Below are 27,316 nucleotides of genomic sequence, written 5' to 3'. Positions count from 1 at the left end.
TCAAATGGGCGGAGGATCACTCCTGCCATCTATCTGCAATTCACATCCCAGGAGTAGACAACTGGGAGGCGGATTATTTGAGTCGTCAGACTTTCCATCCGGGGGAGTGGGAACTTCACCCGGAGGTTTTTACCCAGTTAACACATCTTTGGGGTAGTCCAGATAAGGATCTGATGGCGTCTCGCCAGAACGCCAAGGTTCCTCGATACGGGTCCAGATCCAGGGATCCCAAGGCGACACTAGTGGATGCATTAGTGGCGACCTGGTCGTTCAATCTAGCTTATGTGTTTCCACCGTTTCCTCTCCTTCCCATGCTTGTAGCCAGGATAAAACAGGAGAAGGCATCAGTGATTCTAATAGCTCCTGCATGGCCACGCAGGACTTGGTATGCAGACCTGGTGAATATGTCATCGGCTCCACCATGGAAGCTACCTTTGAGACAGGATCTTCTAGTACAAGGTCCATTCGAACATCCAAATTTAGTCTCCCTGCATCTGACTGCTTGGAAATTGAACGCTTGATTCTATCTAAGCGTGGGTTTTCGGATTCAGTGATAGACACTCTGGTGCAAGCCAGAAAACCTGTAACTAGAAAAATTTACCATAAGATATGGCAAAAATATATCTATTGGTGTGAATCCAAGGGATTCTCTTGAAGTAAAATTAAAATTCCTAGGATACTTCCTTTCTCCAAGAGGGTTTGGATAAAGGGTTGTCAGCTAGTTCCTTAAAGGGACAGATATCTGCTCTGTCTGTATTATTACACAAACGTCTGGCAGCTGTGCCAGATGTACAGGCGTGTGTACAGGCTTTAGTTAAAATCAAGCCTGTTTACAGAACTCTGACTCCTCCTTGGAGTCTAAATTTAGTTCTTTCAGTTCTTCAGGGGGTTCCGTTTGAACCCATGCATTCCATAGATATTAAGTTACTATCTTGGAAAGTTTTGTTTTTGGTTGCTATTTCTTCTGCTAGAAGAGTTTCTGAATTATCTGCTTTGCAGTGTACTTCTCCCTATCTGGTATTCCATACAGATAAGGTAGTTTTTCGCATCAAGCCTGGTTTTCTTTCAAAGGTCGTTTCCAACAGGAATATTAACCAGGAAATTGTTGTTCCTTCTCTGTGTCCGAATCCAGTTTCGAAGAAGGAACGTTTGTTACACAACCTAGATGTGGTCAGTGCTTTGAAATTCTATTTAGAAGCAACAAAGGATTTCAGACAAACTTCATCCTTGTTTGTTGTGTATTCTGATAAGAGGAGAGGGCAGAAAGCATCATCCGATTGGCTTATGAGACTGCCAGACGGCAGCCTCCTGAACGAGTTACAGCTCATTCGACTAGAGCTGTGGCTTCCACATGGGCCTTCAAGAACGAGGCTTTTGCCAAATTTTACAAATTCGATACTTGTGCTTCTTCGGAGGCTGTTTTTGGGAGAAAGGTTTTGCAAGCCGTGGTGCCTTCCGTTTAGGTAACCTGATTTGCTCCCTCCCTTCATCCGTGTCCTAAAGCTTTGGTATTGGTTCCCACAAGTAAGGATGAAGCCGTGGACCGGACACACCAATGTTGGAGAAAACAGAATTTATGTTTTACCTGATAAATTTCTTTCTCCAACGGTGTGTCCGGTCCACGGCCCGCCCTGGTTTTTAATCAGGTTTGAAAAATGTCTTTCTTTATACACTACAGTCACCACGGCACCCTATGGTTTCTCCTTTTTCTCCTAACCGTCGGTCGAATGACTGGGGGGCGGAGCCAGAGGGGGGACTATATGGACAGCTCTTGCTGTGTGCTCTCTTTGCCATTTCCTGTAGGGAAAGAGAATATCCCACAAGTAAGGATGAAGCCGTGGACCGGACACACCGTTGGAGAAAGAAATTTATCAGGTAAACATAAATTCTATTTTTCAAATAAAGATAGGAAGAGAACGGAAGAAAATGTAATAATAGGAGTAAATTATAAAGTTGATTAATATTGCATGCTCTATCTGAATCACAAAAGAGAAATTTTTGGTTCAGTGTCCCTTTAATCATTTTATTTTTGTAACTCCTTTGCAGGAGCTAAAGAAGCAGATACTTATGTTTGCTTCTCCTACATTTAGCATAGCCTTGTTCCTCTGGTTCATAAAAGTCTAGCTTGCCTATCAGTTTTCTCTGTTTTCTTCACCATTGACTTTGTTGTACAGTTTCTGATGGTTAATTTAGATAAGGATGCAAATACATAGGTACAAAAATAAACTAAATCAGATCACATATGAATAATGTTAACTACCTGCTTTATTTACTGTATTTTAATTTTTTTAGTTTCTCCTTTTGCCCATTGTGGAAAAGAATTTCCTTATTTTTTTTCTTTTTTTTTTTTTCTCCCCTCTCAAAAGAAAACCCTCCCTACAGGCACTTAAATGTAAAATTGAATGCATAGCGCAAGTCTGTTCTTGTCAGAATAACAACACAGTCAAACAATAATTGAGTAATATGAATGTTTGCTGTTCATACTAAAATTCCAATGCTTTTACTATAGAATTTAGCATTAGAAAAATCTGCAGTTGCTTTATAACTTTGAATCCCAGTTATTCTTGCGGTTATTAATTAAAAAAAAAAATGTTTACTAGGAATTCAGTGACATCTGTTTTGTTTTATTTCTAACTCTTATAATATTAACAATGTGCAAAGATTAACAAAATTAACATCCAGACAACTTAAAACATTAATTATACAATTTTGAGCTAAGTGACCCAGATATAAGATGTGAACATTAGGGCTATGAAATGCCTCACTCCTAGTTGCTCGCAGTGTAAATTAAGATAGTTAATGGCGATAAGGAGTATGGTTTTTAGTGCTATGGGACCAGAGTAAGTGAATTCATTATCATTTGTAACTCAGGAAAAAAAGACCCACAAGCTCTTCAATTAAGAGAAAGTAATGCATTTCAATGCATATAAAAATATAGAGTTGTGTGGCCTTGGCTGTGTATAAACCGTATGGCCTATGTTATGCACAATTGGAATTCATAGTATATATTGTAAGAAGATATATTAGTGGAGATCAAGAATTTTTTTCGTCATTAACAAAGGAAACATAATTTCTATGGAATAAAATAGCTGCCAAAAATGCAAGTGTGTGTGATTCTTTATCATCGCACATAAGTTGTGACATACAAATTTTCATATACAGTTATTATTATTATTTTTTTTTAAATTGATGGTAAATCCTAGTGTTTGTGAAACCAAAAAATATACTCCTCAAGCAGCCCATGGCAGAACGCTATTTTGCTGAGAGGTGACGTTTCCACCTCTTAACCAATAGCCATGCGGCCCAGCTGGCGCCAAGCCGGATAGCCTGCACGGCTATTGGCTATAGGGTTGCCACCTAGCCGGTATTTTACAGGCACAGCCGGTAATCGGCGATAAGGAGCCAGTGCCAGCATTAGTAAAATACCGGCAATGCAAAAGCTGGTATTTCCTTTGCCCTTAAAAAAAACATAACCTCGGAACAAAACCAGAGGTCACTGTAGTTTACGATAAGGTAAAAGCATGCACGTCACATGACTGCCCAATTCCTGCGCAGGACTTTGTTTTTTGTAGTGCGGCTGTGTGTTTCATCTTGAACAAGTTGTTTGTGGTTGGTTGTCTTGACAGTGAACGTGGTGTGTGATAGAACGTTACGTGAAGCCTGGAAAGAAAATGTGATGTAATGTTCAACAGGCTTCACAGGTGGGTACAGCACCATAGGTCTGAATAATTGTTTCAGATAGGATTACTGCGCTTCTGGTATTAATGAAGTGCACAATAGCTGTCATTTTGGAGTACACACCTTAAACAACATTGCACTTCAGACGAGGGCTGGGCATTTATCAACCGTGACAACATATAAAATTCTATCATGTAGTTGTCCAGGCTTTCTTTTAAAAAATAAATGTGACCAGTGTGAGGCCTGTTGCCCCCTTTGTTGCAATAAGCAACACTAGCACAATCTCCAACGTCATCTGCATGGATCACTTCTAATTCAAACATAAATGAAACTATATAGGTAGTTTTAGTTTGGGATAGGATGAATTATTATTCTTCGTATGTTGCTTGTTTTTCACTTAATCTGTGAAATAGAAGGCGCAAAGAAAACTGCTGTTCATGTATTTAAAGGGACACCGTATTGTGATTTTTATTTTATCTCTTTACTATGTTCCCACTGAGGAGCCTGAAGCTAAATCTCATAGGGGGATGCAACATTGAGTGAATCTGCCTCTTTTTGGTTTCGACCTTTTGGGACTCCACCCTTTTGGGGCTCCACCCTCACCCATGGCCCGGTATTTTTTTTTACGAAAAGGTGGCAACCCTAATTGGCTAAGAGGTAGAAACGCCACCTCTTCGCAAAATAGCGTTTTGCCATGGGCTGCCTGAGGCACTCAGCGTGGCGAACGCTTCTAACAAAAGAACTTTTAGCATGAAGTATTTTTTACATTTTTTTTTTTTGGGGAAGTACAATCTTTTTTTGTTTTTGTTTTTGGAATTACAATAAATATGAACTAAAAATTTTTTTTTACAGTGTTTTGACCCATGCTTGTCATTGGGGAAAAAAAATTGTTCTTCCAAAAGAAAAAAATATAGTATTTCCAAAATAAAAGATTGTACTTCCAAAAAACTCGAATTGTGTTTGTTATTAAAGATTTTTTGTCTAAAAAAAATTTGTATTTGAAAATTTTAGATTTGTATTCGTATGTCACAATTAATGTACAATGGTAAAGAATCACACTCTTGCCTTTTTGACAGTAATCTTATTCCATATATTTCCTACTAATCTAAATGTATATTGTACAGTATCAACATATAAACAAATACATATGTACACATATATAGACATATATAGAACTGCATTGGAGCCCTTTGCAGTTAAGTAGAGGAAAACATGAAAAAGCCTATTTTATGCAATATTAAATTTTAATAAAGGTTTTAACTATGTATTTGCTGTAAATATTTTTCATTCCAATGTTCTGCACATAGCGGAATGTTTTACGTATATATATATATATATATATATATATATATATATATATATATATATATATATATATATATATATATATATATATATATATATATATATTGTACCATAAAACCACCAGATATATTTAGAAATATTTATTCTTGAACTTTGGAATGTGAAATATTAATATTTTCATGTCGGGTTAGTGCACATGAGAACATGCGATCGAGATAGTGCAAGAGTGGGGTGTTAGAATTTCCATAGAAGTCAATTGAGCCAAAAAATTGAAAATAAAACCCAAGTTCAGCTTTTTGCGCTTTTCGGTTTAGCACATAAGCGAAAACAGTTTACTTTCAACTCATAATACGAGCGTAACACGACAGGCGAAAGAAGCTTACTTCGAGTGCAATTAAGTGGTAATGTTAATTAGCGCTCCACTTGTAATCTGGCCCAAAGTATTTTAGATCAGACCAACATTTTCAGAGTGTGAATACACCTAAACCAGGATCGTGTTAAGGGAGAGAGGTATAATTGTAATAAAACCTAATGTTGGTCTGTGTGGTTAGTTCTATACCTAGATATTTGTTTCTGGTATTGGAAATATGGGAGTATGAAGTTCTAGCATTTGTTGTTGTATATGTGGTGGCACGGACAAATGTAATTTCAGATTTATTTATATTTATGTAAAAATTGGATAGTGTGCCATATTTGCCTCCAGTTATCCTCGGCAGAGAGGTGGTAGTTAATGAGATATCATCTGGAAAAAGAGAAATCTTATATTCCTGATATCCCCTATGCATGTCCTGTATATATTTATTATCATTTAAGATTTCTAACTTTTTTTTTTTTTCTTCCCCCCCTAGCACTTTATAACTATGAATCCAGAGGACCCGATGAGCTTTGTTTGCAGATCGGTGAAACTGTGCACATACTGGAAACACATGAAGGTAGGCACTATCTAAAGAACAGAATATTTACATAACTGGGAAGATGAAAGAAAGTGTGTGGGATTTCCCTTGGTACTCTGGGTCTTTATTTCCCTGAGGATATTAGTTATGACAAGTCTGAAAAAAAAAAGGAACTCTGAAAGTAATTCATCTGTAAAGACGGAATAATTTTATTGATAACTTTCTACATCTACTGTTTTTTTTATGCCTGCAAGTCAACGTTTCCAAGTATGTAGTATACCAATTAATGACCTTTTTGTTTCTGGATATGATCCATGCAATTTATTAAATGGCTAGCACATATAACCTGGTTCTTGCAAAATTCTCTAATATTCACATTTTTTTTTTCCTTTTGTTTACCATAAACAATACGATTATTTTTGTATGCAGTTGGTGAGTTAGTTGTCAAATTTTGATGCTCAATATAAAGTAGGCAGCACAGGGAGTGGGAAGCTTTTACATCAAGGTGGAAAGCCTGCTAAATGGTTTCTGATTGATTTAACTTGGTATCTGTGTAGTCACACAAAATAATAGTGCAGTTTACATGTGATGACAAGTGCCTATCATAGAGAAATAGTAGACATCCAGAGGCACCCACATGTACACACAAGCGTACCCCAGACATCCACAACCATAGAAAACAGACACACACAGACATCAACAGGCACAATCAAGAGGAGGTGCTTGTCACTGACTGTCATACTTCTCACTTGGTTAGTTCACACCAGAGAATATGCACTTGTGCAGCCTTCCTGTACAAACATGGTGGCAAGTTTTCCTGTAGACCGCAAGAACAGTGTAATATGACAGCAATAATCCTTACCTACCCAGGTGGGAGGCTGTCTGAAGCTGTTACAGACCCATCCTGCACTGAATTAAAAATCCATCAGAGGAGATAGCTCTTCATGGAGCCGTTTTGAAGATTACAGAGCCAGCCATTGTGAGGAGGAGCATTTTGGTGTAATGCTAGGGGGCTGGACCTGGCCCTGAGCCAGCTCTCAGAAACAGGGTTTGGGGGCAGGATTGGCCCTGACCTGTCTCACATGCAATGCAAGGTACATTTTGTGCATCATGCACAAATAATAATGCTGGTGATTAAATGGGGCTAAGGCAACCAGCCCCAGCTGCATCTTCCCATAGCAACCAGACTCGGTGTCCTCTTCCTCTTACCTTCATCTCTGACCCATAAGCTAAGGCAAGTATTTGTTCATTGCTGTGTGTGTATTCTGGGCAATCAGGGGTAAATCATGTGTAAGTAAGTGTGGTTTACAGTAGTGATTTACCCTGTGATTACCCATTTATATTCTGAGAAATAAATAGGTTAAAACACTACTACATTTGTTAGAGGTAGTGGTTTAACCATTTGATTATATGCTTTACGGACAAGGAAGTGCTAAGTTATAAATACATAATACACTTGATGATTTAACCTTTATTTGCCTAAAACAAAAAAGTTAAATCACTGCTCCATAATAAATCTAAATCAGTGATTTAACAACTTACCTGTATTTTTTTTTCTCTGCAATTATTAATTGTCATATGTGGGCCATTCTTTCTAGGTTATATAAAGGTCTACTACACTCTCAAATGAGTGAGTGGTTATCTTATGCCCTGTGAAACTCACAGCTCTGGGTGCTCACCAGGCACTCAGTTGGGCTTAAATCCAGTGATTCAGGCAGTTAACGGGACAGTATACACTAATTTTCATATAACTGCATGTAATAGACACTACTATGAAGAAGAATATGCACAGATACTGCTCTAAAAATCCAGTATAAAAACTTTTTAAAAACTTACTTAGAAGCTCCCAGTTTTGCACTGTTGAAAAGGTTAGGCTGGGATGCCTACTGAAATGGGCTGGTAAGCAAAAAGATCAGACCCCACCCCTGCATATGAAAAGACCCTTTATACAAACAGGAGCCAGCTGGAGTAGGTAGACAACAGTCTACTTCTAAAACTTTGGGGCTAGATTAGGAGTCTGAAAATCAGCACAATGTTATTTAAAAATTAACAAAACTATAACTTTATACAAACAGAAAACCCTATGGGCTATATAATTGGCTCATCTACAAAACATTTATGCAAAGAAAAATCTAGAGTAAAGAGTGTCCCTTTTAATCCTGACAAGCTTGAGTGAGAAGATCAATAGGAAAAAATACATACAATGATCAAACTTAGATGCACACAACTAGGTTAGAAACAAACAATGAAGAGTTAGTTATAGCATTTGGCTTAATGGTGATAGGTCCAAGTGCCCCACATCAAGGCCTCTTCTTACCTGGGTCCCTAACCTAAGCCATGCATGCTAGCTTCAAACAAGGAAGGGTGTCATAGCCATTTTATATTTTTTCTGTACAGCTACAAAACACGGCAGTGGACTGCACTCTCAAACCAGAGTGGGAGTCAGGTAAGAGGAGATCTTGATGCTGCACCGTGGGCCTAGCAGCATGTGGCCAAATACAATAACTAACTCTTATTTTTTAGCTTTTAATCTTGCTGTGTGCATCTAAGTGAGTGCTAGCTATTTTTGTGGAACTCAGAGTTTGTGTTCTAACACTCTTTGCACCAGTGATAAAAATGTTGTTTGCTGTGAGACCAAATTACTGCTTAAAGGTGGGCAATGAAGAAATCTAATTTTGTGACAGAGCACATTATGTAATGTATACCTTTGCACCCACTGTGTGTGTTCCATTACTTGTGCAAGACTAGTTTTGTAATACTTTAACTATGAGCAGAAGCACATCTGCATATTAATATTACTCCACAGACATTATTTTAGGAAGATGCTGACAAGGGTTGAACTACCTCTGATGAAGTGAACTGACACGTTCAAAACTCACCCGCTTTCTAAATTGTGAGCATGAGAGAGAACATAATTTATCATCACTTGAAATATAATTACAGGTAGCCCTGGGTTTACAACAGTTCAATTTTTGCCGTTTTACTATAGCACATGTGTCGGGTAGTCATGTGACCGCTACCGAGTAGACTGCCAAAATGACTTTTATAGTGCCTCCCCTTATCAGCACTTACCAGCTCTGCTCTGGGTTCTGAAGCGTTGTTTTGGACAGCAAACACGTGATGGGTCAGCGCACCCTACTGATCTTGTGCACAACTGTTTTTGTTCAAATACAGGGCTTGGATTGCTGCATCCATATATGTTAAATGATGGAGGGAGTTTGTGGGTAAGAACTGTGTCATGAATTTGAAGGGGGATTAATGGGGGTTTTCTAAAGACACATTTTAAAATTTGTATGTTTATCTCCTGTTGTCCCTTTAGTTCCAGAGCCTTCTTGTAGAACTAAGAGAATGAGAGAGAATTTAAGACTTGCCTTAAAGTGACAGTGCACTTGAAATTGCAGACAAAAATTGTAATGCATCTAAAGGGCTTAGTTTGATAATACATACTGTGTTGTGTGGTTATATGTTGTGTAGCATTCATTTCAAAGCTTTAAGTATAATGTATTATGTTACATATGTCAATTTTTAAAGGGGCCTGAAGCATTATTTTATTTTGTATTTATAACATCCATTCCTTCAGGAACACAACCCTGACATAAATTGAGGGCTACCTGTATATGGATTCACACCTGTCTTGTTTTCTTCTTGTTTATCAAAAGTGCCTGGCCTGCTCCAAGTATAGATATTAGGGAAATACTCTTTCTCCTCTCCCACTCTCCAGTTAGGGTCTTGCATATAAATATTAAAGGAACATAAAAGCAGTGCACTTACAGCAATGCTCTCTTGCAGGGCTTGACAAACCCCAGGAGACTTTTACCCTGACTTCTAACTTTTTAGATTGTTCTCCATATATCTACTGTATAGCTACATCTAGCTAGCTATCTATCCACACCACTGTCTGGCTCCTAAATATGTTTACTGACTCCTAAATTTTAAACAGATGTCGACTACTGGGAGCTAGCTGGTGATACACACAAATAACTCTTGTCATTTACCCATCATATGTGTACAGCTAGCTCCAAGTTCTGGGCTGAGTTTAACTATGTAACTCCTTTGCAGAGGTCCAACACAGTTAAATGCAAGCACCAGTGAAGTAATACAATATTCTAACATGGTACATCATTTTCTTTTTGCCTTTTTATGATTGAGATGTCTGTCATAATTGTACATTTACAGGATCTCCAAGCTTAGTCTCCTGTTTTTACAATTAACTGTTCACAATTGTTCTGTTAGTATTAGTCATAAGATTTTGATCCCTTTAAATGAGTTCTTTGTTTTTTTGTTTTTTTTAGTAAGATGAAGGAAATGAAGGTAGAGCTTTCGTTGCCTTGCACATAAGTGAAACTAGGTTAATGCATGCCCTTTTTTCTCAAATTGGCTTGGCAATGCTGTAATCTCCAGTTTCTTATATCAGCATAAGGTGAAAGACGTACTGTTAATCAGATATTAAAGGGACAGTTTACCCCAAAAATGTCTCCCCTTTATTTTTTCCAAATGATCTATTTTACCTGCTAGAGTGTATTGAATTGTTTACAAGTAGATCCTTTTTTTTTTTTTTTAATTGCACATGTAGTTTATTCATAAGATCGCACCATACATCATAGAATGCTGAGAAAAAAAGGACACATTTCAGATCATGTACAGTGTTTACATCCTGTTTACACTTTTACATAATTCAACAAAAAATGAACTTTACCAGTATCTAACTCAGCAGACTAAATAATTAATCTATGTGCTCCCACAAAATCACCAATTTGAACACAATCAAATCAATGTTAATATTCACAAAACATATACTCTAAATTTCAAAGAGTAGAAGCTGTAATGTATGAAGTGCACTCGACCTTATAATTATACGAAGGTTCAGGAAAACCACTATAGACAGTTGAACATTTCATTATGGGAGAAACGGAAAAAAGAGAGAGAGGGGAAAAAAAATAAAAAAATATTTAATAATACTAATAATAAACGGGAAGTGGGAGGAGATGACGAGCCCGAGAATCTATTTATCTAAACCCAAGTTACATAAAGGCGTTAATAACTGTCTCTGGGCATTATCATTTTTGTACAGTTTAATAAAGTCCAACCATTTTTGTAATAAACCTATTTTGCTGCATATCTGTATTATTTACATTATCAAACTGTTCTATTATATATTGAGATTGTAGCAAAAATGTTAGATTGTTTATAGTAGGCGCCTTTTTTTTCCTTCCAGTTTTTAAGGATGAGATATCTACCCCCTAAGATTGTTGTATTAATGAACTCCCTGTTATAGGATTTATCTCGAGTATCTACTAGAAAAAATATGTGGTGAGGTTCTATTACAAAATTTGTAGCTATTACCTTACCTAGCCAAAATTGTGTGCGTTTCCAAAATTGCTGAATTTTTGGACAGCTCCAGAACATATGGAACAGGTCAGCTTTATGTGAAGAATATCTAGGACATAAATTATGAGCTAGAGGGTACCATTTGTTTATTCTAGCCGGTGAGATGTAGATTCTGTTTAAGATTTTAACATGTATTTCACGCCAGTTTGCAGATAGAGTAGCTTCCTCTAGAGCGATTATACTATGCTTCACTTTCTCTTCATCTAAATTGAAGATATCTGGTCGCCATTTTTAGCATATTTCTATGATATTAGATTCACCAGATTTGGATAAGATCATTTTGTACCAATAGTTAATGGAGCGTTTACCTATTTTAAATAAGGACAAACCCATTTTAATACCTAAATGTGTCCAATTAGATTTACTATCTTTAATTATTTCACAATACCAGTGCCTTACTTGTAAGTATGCATAGAAATCTGAATTCAGAAGCTGGAAACCATCTTTAAGATTTTCAAACGTGCATACATTATTATTATTCCAATTCTTTTAATTGGGTTACAAAGATTAATCCCGAGGCAGCCCATCTTCTAAATATTTGATTATACAAACCAGGAGTAAACCTTGGGTTCCCTACAATAGGCAATAGATCAGAGATAGAAGGATCACAATTAAGACAGTACCATATTTCTTGCCATGCTAGAATAATATGAAATATGGTAAATTGTTTCTTAATTTTCTTTGGAATATACCTTTTTAGGACAGTGCACTAGAGCAGTTAAAGAAAAAGGATGAGTTAGATTTTGTTCTGCTTCTAGGAAAGTCACATAACTCTCACCAGTGAGCCAATCCATGGCTACTTTCGCGAGACAAATACTGTTATAAATTGAAAAATTAGGTAATGCTAACCAACCGAATTGTCTTAATTGTGATAATTTATGTAAGGCTATTCATTTTCTGCCTGCCCCCCAAATAAAACGTCTAACACATTTGTCCAAAAACTTTATATTTGTTTTTGTTATAAGAAGAATAGTAATATTTTGCATCAAATACAGCAACTTAGGTAAGACAATCATCTTAATTATATTGATTCTCGCAGTAATTGAAAGAGGGAGACTAGCCCATTTTATTAAATCAAATAATAATTTTAAGTGTACCAATTCCTGGGGTTGATACTAATTTTGATTCCAAAATACGTAATAAACTGTTCTGCTATTTTAAAAGGAGGTGAGTAGTGTTTCTGGAGGGGTTCTCTTAGCCAAAGTGATTCTGATTTGGATACATTAATTGTATAACCCGAAAACAATCCGAATTCCGCAATTATATCTACGATCTTAGGTATTTCTATCTGAGTATTGTTAAGGAAGAGTAGCAGATCATCTGCATAAAGTAGTAATTTGATAGATTTGCTTCCTACCAAGATTCCCTTTAAATTGTCTCAAAGTAAGATAGCAAGTGGTTCAATTGCTAAATTAAAAAATAAGGGAGAAATTGGGCATCCCTGTCGCGTTCCTTTATTAACCGGAAATAAACTGGTAGTTGAACCATTGATCATTAAAAAGAAGGATGCATGTGTGTGTGTATGTATGTATATATATATATATATATATATATATATAATCTCAAATACACTCCAAGAATTGATCTTTAAACCCAAATACGCTCATGGCCTGAAACAAATGGTCCCAGATAATTGAGTCGAACGCTTTTTGAGCGTCGACAGACAAGATGGCGAAGTCTTAACTTGACTTATTTTTAGGGGTTGAGAAAAAGTCCATCAGTAAAAATATTTTACGAATATTTGCCGAGAGATTTCTTTGTGACATAAAGCCGACCTGGTCCACATGTATCAAAGAACCCAAAATTACTTTCAATCTACGTGCTAAAATAGTTGTGAAAATTTTGTAATCCGAATTCAATAAGGATATTGGACGGAAGGAATCAATTGCTTCAGGATCTTTACCCTTTTTAAGAATCAGAAAAAAATAGGTGAAGGGATTCTGCCGTTACATAAATAATCATTGAATAAGTTCAATAGGGGGGGATTAATCTCATTTTTGAGAATTTTGTAGAATTCTGCTGGTAAGAGATCTGGGCCAGCAGCTTTATCTACTTTGAGGTTATCTATTGCTTGAACAACTTCTAACTCCGTAATGGGTGCATTCAACATATCCACCTCCTCTAATGAGAGTTTAGGGAGTAAGATTTTTCCCCAGAAATTCTTTTTATTTTGTTAATTTACTATTGGAGCCGAATATAAGTTTTTAAAGAATTTGTGAAATTCTGACTTAATTGTCTCAAGATTTGTTATCTTTTGCCCATCTATAGTGATAGTTTTTATAGGGTTTAAAGATTTTGGTGCATTCACACAATTGGCTAAAAGTTTCCCAATCTTATTATCATATCTATAAAATCTGGTTTTAAGTTTCAACTCCTGAATAGAGAATTTCTGTAAATTGAGAATTTCCCACTCCTGTTTAGCCTTCACATAATTTTGCCAATTTCTCTGATTCGGTGATGTTATGTATGCATTATATTTATTTTTTAAGTCATTTGAAAGTTCGGTTTCTTTTAAGAGGAGTTTTTTTCTTGAATCTAATAGTAAATTTTTTGATTTCTCCTCTAATAACCGCTTTGGCGGTTTCCCAGAACATCTCTGTTTTAGGGACATATGATCTGTTTTGATGAGCCTATTCGTACCAGATAGAAGCAAGTCGTTTTCTAAATTCAATGTTATTAGCTAAGAAGCGGGGAAATGCATAGCTCTTTGCTGGTTCATAGTTAGAGACTTCCCAGTTGAGATCCAAAAATATAGGTGAATGATCAGAAATAGTGAAGTCACCGATCCGAACCTTTACATCGAGTCCGCAAATTTTATCTGATCCTAAAAAAAAATCAATCCGTGAGAATGACCTATATTGTTTGGATTCACATGAGAAAGCTCTAGTATTGGGGTATATTAGCCGCCATATGTCCTTAATCTTAAGTGCGCTTGCGAAGGATTTAAGAATTCTGGAGGATTTTTTAGACATCTTAGTACCTTTTATGATTAGCTGTCTGTAATCTATCAATATTGTTAAAGACCATATTAAATTCACCAGCGACTATCAAATTACAATTTACAAATTCAAACAATTTTAGCTTTAACTGTTCCCAAAACTTTTCATCAGCATTGTTTGGTCCGTATACATTACATAGAATAAGCATACGTGATCCTACTTTTACTTTTAAAATAATATAACGTTCCCCAGGATCCACCTCTTGAGTAACTATTTGATAATCTAAACCTTTTATGAACAATACTGCAACTCCCCTTTTACGGGAAGAACATGGGGCAAAAATACATTCGCCTACCCAACTGAATTTAAGCTTCCTATGTTCAGCTTCTGTCAGATGGGTTTCTAGAAGCAATGCAATGTCCACCTTTTTTTTTATTAAGTTGTGCTAAAATTCTTTTCTTTTTTTATCGGGCTCGTAACCCCTCCCACATTCCATGAAGTAATTTTTAAAAAAGACATTACCTTTTATTTTAAACAAAAAAAACAAAAAAACAGAACCAGAAGAGGGACCTCCCCCTGTTCCCTTAAATTTACAGTGTCTAACCGTTCACCATCAGATATGAAAATATAGCTTACTGGGATATAAGATTGTGTGTGTGTGTGTATATATATATATATATATATATATATATATATATATACCTTAATATCATTTCACACATAAAAGAAAATTTTCTCCTTAGAAGCCGTAGCAGCTCTAGCCAGGACAAAGACTTAAAAATCACCCACCTAACTATCTTTATAATTATCTATGAAAGCCTTAGCTTCTTGAGATGTTTCTAGTGTAATAGTTTCATTTTCATTATAAAGCTTAATTTTAGCCGGGTATATTAGACGGGCAGGTAGGCCCATATTAATCAGCCTCGTGCAAAATGGAGCCATGCTTTTCCGCTTTGTGGCTGTCTGCGAGGAAAAATCTTGAAAAAGCAAAATTTTGTTATCAATTTCTAGATTTTTACACTTCCTATACACTCTTAATATGTTCACTTTATCCTGAAAATTCAGGTATTTGATCATAATGGAACGTTTCTGTATATTATTTTCTGACATGTTTCTAATAGGACCAATCCGATGTGCTCTTTCTACCACCATGTTTTGAAATTGCATATCAATCCCCAGAGATTGTGGGAGTGTTATTGCAGCAAAATGCCCAGAGGCAGAACTTTTTTTCACTTTCTGCGATGAGATTTTTTTAGTGAAAATGTTTCTGCAGGTCATTTTTAAATAAAATTCAACTTTAAATTAGGCAGTTACACTAAAGCACCAGTACAATTGCAATGTGTTGGTTAACTGGAGAATAAAGCCATTTTTAAAGTTTTATAATATAGTTCAGTAGTTGAAAATTGCAGACAAAAAAAAGAAATTGTAAAATGTCCCTTGAATAAATTTGTTTCCTTTTCTCTTTGTCTAACATAGAAGTGTAGTATTAAAAAAGGTGCATGGCTCATACTAATGTCTTACATTCAGAAAAAAAGAGCTTTGCAGACTGGGAAAGGCTAGGGGGGGCAGGTTTGGAAAAATCCTTGAGAGCCAGTCAACAATCAATACACTCCTGCTTTGCAGCTCTACTGCATATTTGACTGTTAACTTCAAACAGAACTTTGCTCTGAATGCACTGTGTTAAGAAAAACGTACATAATGCAGCCAGAGCACAGCTCTGTTTGAAAAGAACAGCCTAATGTGGAGCAGTGCTGCAAAGTTAAATTTCTGACAGTTCCTGCATGTGTTCCATTCTTTCTGCAGACATGCTGCATTTTCTGCGATGACATCTCAGATCACTGTATGTTCTGCCTTGGGGGCAAAATGTATTAAATCCTGATAGGTAGGGCTTTCTGGTAGGCCTATTACTTTTACATTGTTTCTACGTGACCTATCTTCCAGGTCTTCTAATTTGTCCGATAGTTCGAGTATTTTATTTGCATGTTGCTGAGTCATTAGATATTGTTTAATCGAGGTATCCTCAATATCTGAGATGCTCGTCTCCATCTCTGTGAGTCTAGAGGTAAAATGTTTAATTTCTACAGAAAGTGAGGAAAGCTAATTTTTAATTTGATCAAATTGGGGAAAGAGCAATGTAGCTACTTGTTTCGAGATTTCTTCTATATCAGTTTTACTGATATTAACACTGTTCATTTCAGGTCTGATGTCAGCATTAGTCTCAATGCTATTTCTAGGTTTCCTATCTTTACTTTTTGCTAGCATTCCGTGAATTATAGGTGAGAGGTATTTATCCATATATAGTGAAAAACGTTAAATCTCTGTTGAGTGATGAGTGGTGGGTGAGGAAAGAGGAAAAAAAAAAATGGGGACAGGGGGTGAAATTGTGAAAAGAGATGGGGAGTGTATTGTGTGTGCACGGAAAAGGGTGAGTGAGGTGCAAGCAAGAAAAAGACAAAAAAAGAGAAAAAAAATCTTAAGGATGACTCCCAGGTGTTTATGCAAAGCTCAGATTTTGCTTTCAGATAGACTAACCAAATAACCAAGACAGAAACCTTTATGCTTATAAAGATTCAGCCGTTACAAAAGATTATATTTTACTTCTTTTCTTCCCCCCATCTTATTTTCCTACCTTCTTAGATATTCTCTTCCTATACTTTCCAATTTCAATTTTCTTATCTCAACCTTATTTCGCTAAAAAAAAAAGTTATACCTCTCTAATTATAAAGATAGGTCACTAAAAAGTTTCCATTGATTACCCAAGGTACTAACTAAGATTAGAATCATATAGGAGGTTTTAGCACAGATACTCAACTTCTGCAGTAGAAAGAAATAAGGGATTAGACCTTTCCCCAGCTGAACAGGATAAACCGCCCAGTTGATCCAATTACGTCCCCTATAAATATCTTAATGGAGATACCAATATGAGTACAGAATCTAGTTAATTTATACCCCCCTTTTTTTTTTTTTTTTTTTTAGATTAGAGGCAAAAGTTAATAAATAAATGAAAGAATACCTAACAACCTGAATCGGCGAATTCAGTGAAGTTATAGTGCCACTCATAACATAGGTATTTGACAGAGCTACAAATCCTGTAACATTCTATTTTAGGAAGCAAAAGACAATAAACATTAAGAAAGACACATAGGAAAGCTCCAGAATGATTCAATTAATATACAAATATGTACTTAGTGAATTTCTCAAAAAAACCTGCTTCCGCTTGTACCCTATAGATCTGGGCACTCAGGGCCAACTGGCCAAGTGTAGTATAAAACTCTCAACCACTGTACTACTTTATTCTGTCATACTAACAGAAGAACATAACAATAACCCCAGGATATTGTCTTCTTATTAGAAAGTAAGTCTTCTGGCAATGCAATGTTCATTGGACTCCTATCCAGCCTGTAGCCTACTATATTATGTGACAGCGGGAGTATAGGATGTTTTAATCAAAAGTACCAACAAATTCTTTAGCTGAACCTTACTAATCCGCAACTATAGCTTCACCAGCTGTTTTCGTGATTTCACTTTTTATATGTAGCAAATTTATTGCAGATGTTCAATGGGGGTGAGCCCAGCTTTATAAGATAGTATAATGTTCCAGCGTTAGAAAAACAACATAGTTTAGTATGTAAATATGGCCACAACTTAGGTCTTACAATAACCTGATACCCGCTCTATGCCTTTGAGTATAGATACCCTAGCTCAAATGCTTAGGTTCTTGTATGCATTCGATACTTTAGACAATGTCTGCTTGTACAGTCCTAGTTGTCCGATTTGTCAATTGGTCAACTTTAGATAAGACCCATTCTGAAAAGAAGTTCTTAACGTAGCCTTGTTATACAGATTCTGTGACTTTGTGTAAAGTTAGGCTAGTTAGAGTCTTGTATGCCCCAAGTTTACCAGCTGCAGTTGTTGAATATCAATGCAAGGTATATCATATTTACCACAAGTGAAATGTATCACTTTATTGTGAACTTGTATCCCTCTTTACATTCTTCTTACCTTCACCCTGATGTGAATCAGGGACTTACTTGTGATTTGTCGAGGGGTTAACCAAACCTTCCGAAGTGCCAAGCCAGGCAACCTGTGAGAGTACTCCTGACCTCTGTTGCTTTTATCCGCCAACAAGTGATGCAGATTGAGCCGTAGTAACAGTACTTTGATTGGGTCTTCACCAGCCACGTTCAGCCTCCCTCTGAAGCCATTGCGTCCTGGGCCGTACGATCAATAGGCTCTAGAGTACGATTTTCAGGGTACCTCCTTCACTTGTTGTCGGGTCTTGACAAATGGCCGCAGCAATACGGCCGCTTGCTAATGCAAGGCTTTCTCACGCCTGTGACGGCACCATCGAGATACCGAACACAAATCCGGGCTGAGGTATACAATCCACGGCCTATGGAAAGTGGCTTGTCAGTGCGGTGTCAAGTCCGCAGTCGGGAGAGTGCGCAGAGCAGCTGCGCTTCGTTGCTCCTCCTTCCGGAAGCCCCGCACATGTAGTACAAGTAGATCCTTTAACTTTATTTTGGCCTTTAAAATAGCTGATTTAGCCTGTGGTATCCCTACCTATACTGAAAGTTTTTGGACGGAAGTCCAAGTTATTAACAGGCTATGTAAACACAGCCAGCAGAAGTAAGTACACTCCCTCTGGGGGGTAGAAGAGATAATACAAATAAAAATATAATTTTCCATTGTTCTCTCTAAGTATAGGGGTTCGGTTTACAAACGGACACAAGATAAGGAAGCAAGTGTGTGTACACAAAGTGATAACATAATGAGATCTCATTTTACCTGCAAGGTTGGCCCATTTCAATAGGCTGTGGTTTCAAAGCACAAAACCAGCAATTTAATATCCACAAATAAACCTGAAGATGCAATTTCTCATACATTTTATACTCTGCAGCTGGTATAACAAGTTATTGGAAATACATTAAGGGAAAAACAATTTTACAGTATACTGCCCCTAAATAAATCCTAGACAAAATTATGTACTTAGCCTGAGAATAATATGAAAATGTTATGTTTTACAATTTTATTAGTTGTTTAAATATTAAACAAAAGAAAGTGTAATATGTTGGTCTTCATAAAGCAGTAGGCGCCGCCATGTTGTAACCTAGTTTTTCTTGTCTGCTGGAGTCAAATTGGGACAGTTCTAAATATGTCACTAGAGTGTGTAACCAATGACTGTGTAGAATATATCCTTGTTAAAGGGCCATAATTGTCGAAAAATGACATGCTCTAATCCAGTCGGCAGCATTAGTTACACATGTAAGTTGTGACTTAGCGCTGCTCATTGGACCAGTGGCGGTTTTCGCTCAGGGTGAGCAGTGCTCTTCGGGTCTCAAACAACACTTCTACTGTGTGGAAACATTTTGTAGAGATTAAACACACAGTAGTGCAGGGTCGCTAGTTTTAAAATGCTCTAATGAATTATGTAATTTTTTTACTTTTATGACCCTGAGTCTGCACTTGCACATTTAAGAGAAATCAGAAACCTTCCTTTTTTCCCCATGCAATTTAGCTCTGAAATTTATTTATTTTCTTTCTAATTCTCAGAACTTGAAATGCATTCTGTGTTAATTTCTCACTGCTAACCCTACCACATATCTGTCCCTAATTTGCTTTAACTAATCACTGCAAGACCATGCTTTTTTTACTAACCTTATGACAGTGACTAGCTTTTTTTTTTTTTTTTTTTTGTCTGCAGACTAAAACTCGGATTGGTGACTTCAAATAAGGCAAATAGTGGGTGGAGCTTGGCTGTTGAAAATCAAGAGCTGTGAAAAGAATGTTAATTTGTTTTTAAAACAATCTAACTTGGCTGATATAATAATCTATAGTAACACAACCAAAATGTCTTGTAATTACAATGTGTTTACTCTCCCTTTTTTTTATAATTTCCGGATAATGCTGCTGACAGAGAAGAAAATAGTCAGCATTGTTTAGCTATTACAGCCTATATTTAAATGGGTCTCATAGGATTGTAGGAGGTGGATTTCACAAATTCAAAAGTACTTTCCAAAAGTTTGCAATCACAAATTCAACTGCGACTTCATATTCCTATTCTACAGATAACAAAATGTGCATTGCCCAAATGGATAATTCGGCCACACCTAGAGTAATGTAGACTTTGGATAGATAGAACTCAACTTGATATGTTTTCTTCAAATATACGCTAAGCACGTTTGTGCAAGGCTGTGTAGTATATAGGATTGTTTTAAAAAACTATATAACAGGGTTTCCACATTGCGTTTTTCATATTTATGTCCATAAGTGTCCTCAGCAGAAGATAGATAAGGGTAAAACCTATGTTTCAACATGGCTCCCATTACTTTATAGAAACTAAAGTACGTTATAGAAATAAAACCCTTGCACTTCAATATTTAGAACTAAAATATTTTTTTTAAATACATCTACATATCTCAGGCTTTTGTTTTTGAATATGAAATATCTAGCATTTATTTAAAGGGACACTGAACCCAAATTTTTTCTTTCGTAATTCAGAGCGTGCAATTTTAAGCAACTTTCTAATTTACTCCTATTATCAATTTTTCTTCGTTCTCTTGCTATCTTTATTTGAAAAAGAAGGCATCTAAGCTAAGGAGCCAGCCAATTTTAGGTTCAGAACACTGGACAGTACTTGTTTATTGGTGGGTGAATCTATCCACCAATCAGCAAGAACAACCCAGATTGTTCACCTAAAATGGGCTGGCATCTAAACTGACATTCTTGCTTTTCAAATATAGATACAGAGAGAATGAAGACAATTTGATAATTGGAGTAAATTATATAAGTTGCTTAAAATTGCATGCTCTATCTGAATCACGAAAGAAAAAAATTGGGTTTAATAAATTTTGCTCAAGAAAATGAGGGTTTAAATTTAATAGACATTCAGTGGAATTGAGAAAACCATCTATTTTAAAAGTGTAGCAGAAAAAAGGGGACAAATAAATAAAGTATGTTACAAAGTTTTATTTTTCCCTAGACATAATTAAACCTTTTTTTTTTATTACAATCTAAAAGAGTTTTTTGTATTTTGTTTTTTAATTTCTTTTTAATTTAATCTTAAATTTATTTTTCTAAGTACTGTTAGGATTTTTTATTTTAAGTATAATTTAGTATTTTATTATTTTATGTAATTTGGGGTTAAAGGGACAGTCAACACCAGAATTGTTGCTGTATAAAAAGATAGATAATCCCTTTATGATCCATTTCCCAGTTTTGCATAACCTACACCAGTGCTTTCCAAACTGTGTGTCGGGACACACTAGTGTGTCGGCAGCAGTGTGTAGGTGTGTCCCTGCTTCAGTACAAATTTTTTTTTAATTTTATTTTTGGTTTCTGACTTTCCACCTGCCTGCTACGCATATCACATGATTGACACGTAATTGATACCTAGGGGGACACAGATCATCTTAACCTATTGGCGTAGCTCAGTGGGAACTGAAACTATTCCCATTGGTGGCACATTGGCTCCTGACTGCACTTGTAGTCTCCTCAATCGGCTCGTGACTGCATGTGTAGTCAGTGAGTGGGACAGCAGTGTGTATGTGGGCAGTAGTCAATCGGACTCACCGAGCTCTGAGGGCGGCAGCTTAAACGCTGAGCTGAAGTCAGTGGTTTTTTTTTGCAACTAGCTCCCAGTAGTGCATTGCTGCTCCTGCTCTTGATATATGGATAGGAAGTGGAAGTTTAAAAATGCTTGATGATGAAATGCGAGCGTCTTTATCTAATATTCCACCAAATATTCAGAAATTGTGTTCATCCCATCAACCTCATACATCCCATTAAATAGTAAGTAGCTATTGGTGTTATTAAACTTTATTTTAATTCTTGCACATACTTACATACTGTTACTTGCAAATACATTTCGTTATTATATCATTTATGTATGTGTCCGTATCTCTTAAAACAAGTTAGTTTAACCTCCTGTTTGCTAGTACAACTAAATTACTGTGTCGCAAAATGATGTAGGTCTAAAAAGTGTGTCACCAACATGAAAAGTTTGGAAAGCTCTGACCTACACAGTTAAAATAATACACTTTTTACCTTTGTGATTACCTTGTATCTAAGTCTCTGCAAACTGCCCCCTTATTTCGGTTCTTTTGACAGACTTGAATTTTAGACAATCAGTGCTCACTCCTAGGTAACTTCACGTGCGTGAACTCATTCTTATCTATATGAAACACATGAACTAACTCCCTCTAGAGGTGAAAATTTGTCAATGCTTTCAGATTAGAGGCGGCCTTCAAGGTCTAAGAAATTAGCATATAAACCTCCTAGGTTTACTTTTTAACTAATTATACCAAGAGAACAAAGCAAAATTGGTGATAAAAGTAAATTGGAAAGTTGTTTAAAATTACATGTCCTATTTGAATCATGAAAGTTTTTTTTGGACTTGACTATCCCTTTTAATTTAGTGGGTGTTAGGTTAGGGGCCTTAGTAATTTAGTTATTTGCATGTTGGGGGTTTGGCAGATTATGGGTTAATTAGGGTATTTGCGTTGTGGGGGTTTGGTGGATTAGGGGTTAATAGTTTTATTAGGATTATTGCGTTGTAGGGGTTTGGTGGATTAGGGGTTAATAGTTTTATTAGGATTATTGCCTTGTGGGGGTTTGGCGGATTAGGGGTTAATAGATTTATAAGGTTTGTTGCTATGTGGGTTAATGGCGGATTAGGGGTTAATAGTTTTAATAGGTACTTTGTGATGTGGGTTGATCACGGATTAAGGGTTAATACATTAGGTAGTTTGCGATATTGGGGTTGGCAGATATAGGGGTTAATACTTTTACTAGGTAGATCGCGATGTGGGTGAATGGCGGATTAGGGGTTAATAGTTTAATTGGGAATATTGGGTTGTGGGGGGTTGTCGGTTTGGGGTTAATACATTTATTATTAGTTTTGATGTGGGGGGATTGCGGATATAGGGGTTTTACGTGTCAGATTTATTTTTGGGAGGCGGGTTAGACTTTTACGGGAGATTTGATATTTTGTTTTATTTTCTTAGTCGCCAGCAGTTTCTAAAGTGCCAAAAGTCACTGGCGACTTCAGAAATTTGTATTTACGCACATTTCTGGACATCGCTAGATTATCTGATTTATGGCACTTTATGAACTGCCGGCGCCGTATATGTGATACCCCGATGTGCGAGGTGAAATTAAGGGTGGCACGGGTTTCAGCAATTGCGCTGAAGCCTGCACCGTATATGCAATCTCGCCTTTAGTGTCCAACTGAAAATTATTGCAAAACTCAAAGCATACAAACTTATCATCTTAATGATCTGATTATGGCGTTTTCCTAGGATTTTTTATTTATACAGATTAAATTGTGTGTCTTATGGCCAAGCGTAACTGACTGTTCATTTTTGAGAATAGTCATCCTATTTCCAGCCATAATTTCAGTATAATCCTCTTGACAGATAAGAAAATAGTCAGCATTGTTTAGCTATTACAGCCTATATTTAAATGGGTCTCATAGGAATGTTGTCAACAGCTATTCCAAAGGAACATTGGGTTCGGAGGTAGATTTCACAAATTCAAAAGTACTTTCTAAAAGTTTGCAATCACAAATTCAACTGCAATTTCATATTCCTATTCTACACATAACAAAATGGGCATTGTCCAAATGGATAATCCAGCCACATCTAGAGTAATGTAGACTTTGGATAGATAGAACTCAACTTGATATGTTTTCTTCAGATATACACTAAGCACATTTTGGTGGTAAATCCGTCTGGAAGAAGCAGTTGTCAGGCAGACTTTCTACCAGGGAAAGCACAGTTTCAATATATCAAGCCTTGATCATCTGATCCATCAATTGAGATACTCCAGCGATAGGTCTGATGGCTTCATTGTACAGCTAGCAGACAGAGAAATGTGTCATTTTGTTTTCTCTCCTGGGAACACATGCTTTAGATTGTCAGTATATGGCCGGGTTATAATAAAATATATTTAATAATTATCCTTTAAACTTAACCCCAATAAAATATGCATATACCAAAAACCATAAAAGTTAATATAAATTCCTGAATTCTTTTTATTAGTTAATATTTATAGACACATTGAAATATATTTGTAGGAACCAGAATATGAATCAATACTATACACGTTTAAAACTATTAAAATATGCTATGCAAAACTCATAAAATTTACCTTTAGAACTAGCCTTACTCACAATTGAATTTCATTAAATTAGCACAATGAGATTCCAAGATGTTAGCTATTAACATTCAAACAGTACTATCAGCTATATAGCTACAATTGATTCTAATACAATTCTAATTAGGACATTAAAAGTACATATATTCTTAATGTAAACAGTCACTTTAAATGCCCATTTATTTAAGCTGAAATAAATTCTTAGTTACTTATAATTAAAACCAATTCTAAGATAGAGATATATATATATATATATATATATATATATATATATATATATATATATATATATATATATATATATATCTATATATATATCTATTTTGCAAAGATAAATTACTTAGCATACAAAAGACAAACTTAACACTATACAGGACTATGAAACACAGTTTAAAATACTGAGTGCCCCTTTAAATCTATTAACTACAATTTGATTATGGTCTTACCAATTACCTTTGTTTATAATATTAAAAATTAGAACAATCACCAAAAATGACCAAATCGATAATTCAGCTCCCAAATTTGTTCCACCTCATATGAAAATAAGTGTATTTGCAATGGATCAGAAAAAGGTAGCCTGATTTGCTTATAGTAACTGTTTTCCAAAACGCAGCCAAAATTTTAGTTACTAGTCCTTCAGCAATAGTCAGCAGCCTCCTTTCCTATCTTGCATACAGCTTATATTGTCTAATCACTGGTGAGGAATATGGGAGGCCCTTACGGAAACTGATCATCTCATTGGTCCACCTGGAAAGCATCTCTCTGATTGGCCCTAGGCGATGCATGGTTACTATGGAAACGCATCTGTTAACAGTCAAATCTTTTGACTGTTATACTGGATTTTGGCTATTGAGGGCAGCATGACAAACAAACAGTTTCATTTAATAATTTCTAAAATTTAAAAGCATTTCTTTAAAATGTGTAATTTAAAATGTTATAATTTCTTTATATTAATAAGTTACATGTTCAAATGTGCTGTATTATGTCACATTATTTATTCTGATTATTTTAAGACCACACATGAATTTATTCCACTTATAATATATAAAATGCATTTAAAACCATATCTTTTATGAAATAACTAAAAATCATAATATCTTCATCCTGGATTCAATTTCCTTCTTTAGCCATCTGCTCAACATCACATACATAGATATGTGGTTCTCACACAATTATATCTACATTGGATTATTATTCCATACAGATTAATATTTTATATCTGTATATCTCTCTTTGAGAGGATAAAATATACAGGATATCATTTAAAATATCAATTATATGTGTACTTCTTAGATGCCTGAAATGAGAGATAATTGTTAGAAATGTTAAACATTCATATATTTATTTTCAATATTTAAAAGCTACAATTCCTTGAATATGTTTGTTCATTCAGTTATCCTTCAAGACGTACCGTCCACTCCTCTAGATAGGTGAACTCCTTCTCCAGGCCTCCTTTGTAAGAAGCAGTAAACTTGATTACACATCTGAAGGTTCCAAAATGCTAATATTTACCTTGAAATGGGTCACTGGTCTTATCTTATCTTATATAAAGCTTTAAACCTTTTGTTCTTCCTTAAGATAACTTTGACAACATTTCTTTTTAAGTGACTTTGTGACCCATCCTGTGTAATCAACAGAATTGGGGGAGGATTGAATTTTGGTCAGTCAAAGATTTAATGCCTTATAAATGAATGAATCATTTGGTGTTGATAGCCAAATATATAATAATATATATATTAATCTTCACATATACCTTGACAAGATTCCTTCACTTAGATTTGCCTTTAGTTTGTGTTTCCTTTTATTAACTTTCATATTTACGGTTGTATAGAAAGCACAGCAAAGGCAAAACCGGTGCATGGAGGCCAATGTGCTCCATTAGCCAATATGTCCATGGTTCCCTCTTCTGGTTAGACTGGCTTTATTTATTTTATTTACTTAATTAATCCATTCCTTTGCAATCCTACATTAAAGACATTTTTTTTCTTTGGTCATTATTTAAGCCAGACAAGTAAATGTGTTACAGATGCTATTCTACTGTTCTTGTTATTTGTTTTTTCATTGTTCTATAGTAGTTCCTGGATTTGTCGCCTAAGGTGCTTTCCAGTTTCATAGCTATCAAGACATTGTTCTTCATTTTGTTTTGTTAAGAAGCCTGTTAATGGGAAATTTCTGAACACCTTAGATTCAGTTCCTGGTCTACACCTCTGTATTAAAGGACCATTAAATACGGTGGATTTGCGTAATCAGTACATAATAAAAAATAAAATGAAATGGCATTCATTTTGAATTTTAAATCTGCAGTAGTTTTTAAAAATAAAAAAAACATCCTGACAAATTTCTAAATTTATTTTGATTTGCCAGCCTATTATGTGATGGCTATTGGAATAACTGACTCATATATGTATATACTGTGAACTGTTGCACATGCTCAGTATATATATATATATATATATATATATATATATATATATATATATATATATATATATATATATATATATATATATATATTGTGACAAAGTCTGGTTTGGTGATAGAGGGAGTATATATTAGACCAAGTTTAAAGGGACAGTTTACTCAAAAAATTTCTCACCTTTAATTTGTTCCCAATGATCCACTTAACCTGCTGGAGTGTATTAAATTGTTTACAAGTAGCTCCTTTACCCTTATATTGGCATTTGAAATAGTTGATTTAGCATGTGGTATCCCCACCTATTCTGAAAGTTTGTGGCCACAGGTCCAAGCTATAGATAAGCTTTGTAAACGCAGCCAGCAGAAGAAATTACACTCCAGTGGAATATAGCAGAGATAAGGTAATAAAATGTTGATTTTCCATTGTTCTCTCCAAGTACTGGTGATTGATTTATGGACAGATATAAGATAAAGAAGCAGGTATATGTACACAATGTGATACAGTAATGAGATCTGATTATACCTACAAGCTCAACCCATTTT

General features: G+C 35.6%; 1 protein-coding gene across 1 annotated transcript in view; it reads left to right on the top strand.

Moving 5' to 3' along the window:
- The window catches only part of DOCK1 (dedicator of cytokinesis 1), an 827,740-nt gene that overhangs the window by 53,099 nt on the left and 747,325 nt on the right, over positions 1 to 27,316 (top strand). Inside the window, exon 2 of the mRNA XM_053692513.1 lies at positions 5,832 to 5,915. Coding sequence (XP_053548488.1) covers positions 5,832 to 5,915 — 84 coding nt within the window. The remainder of the gene's footprint in view (positions 1 to 5,831; positions 5,916 to 27,316) is intronic.

The sequence above is a fragment of the Bombina bombina genome, chromosome 9, assembly GCF_027579735.1.
Source record: "Bombina bombina isolate aBomBom1 chromosome 9, aBomBom1.pri, whole genome shotgun sequence".
Taxonomy (NCBI): Eukaryota; Metazoa; Chordata; class Amphibia; order Anura; family Bombinatoridae; genus Bombina; species Bombina bombina.
The sequence above is the reverse complement of the archived record's forward strand: the minus strand, read 5'-3'. Positions and strand labels throughout refer to the sequence as shown.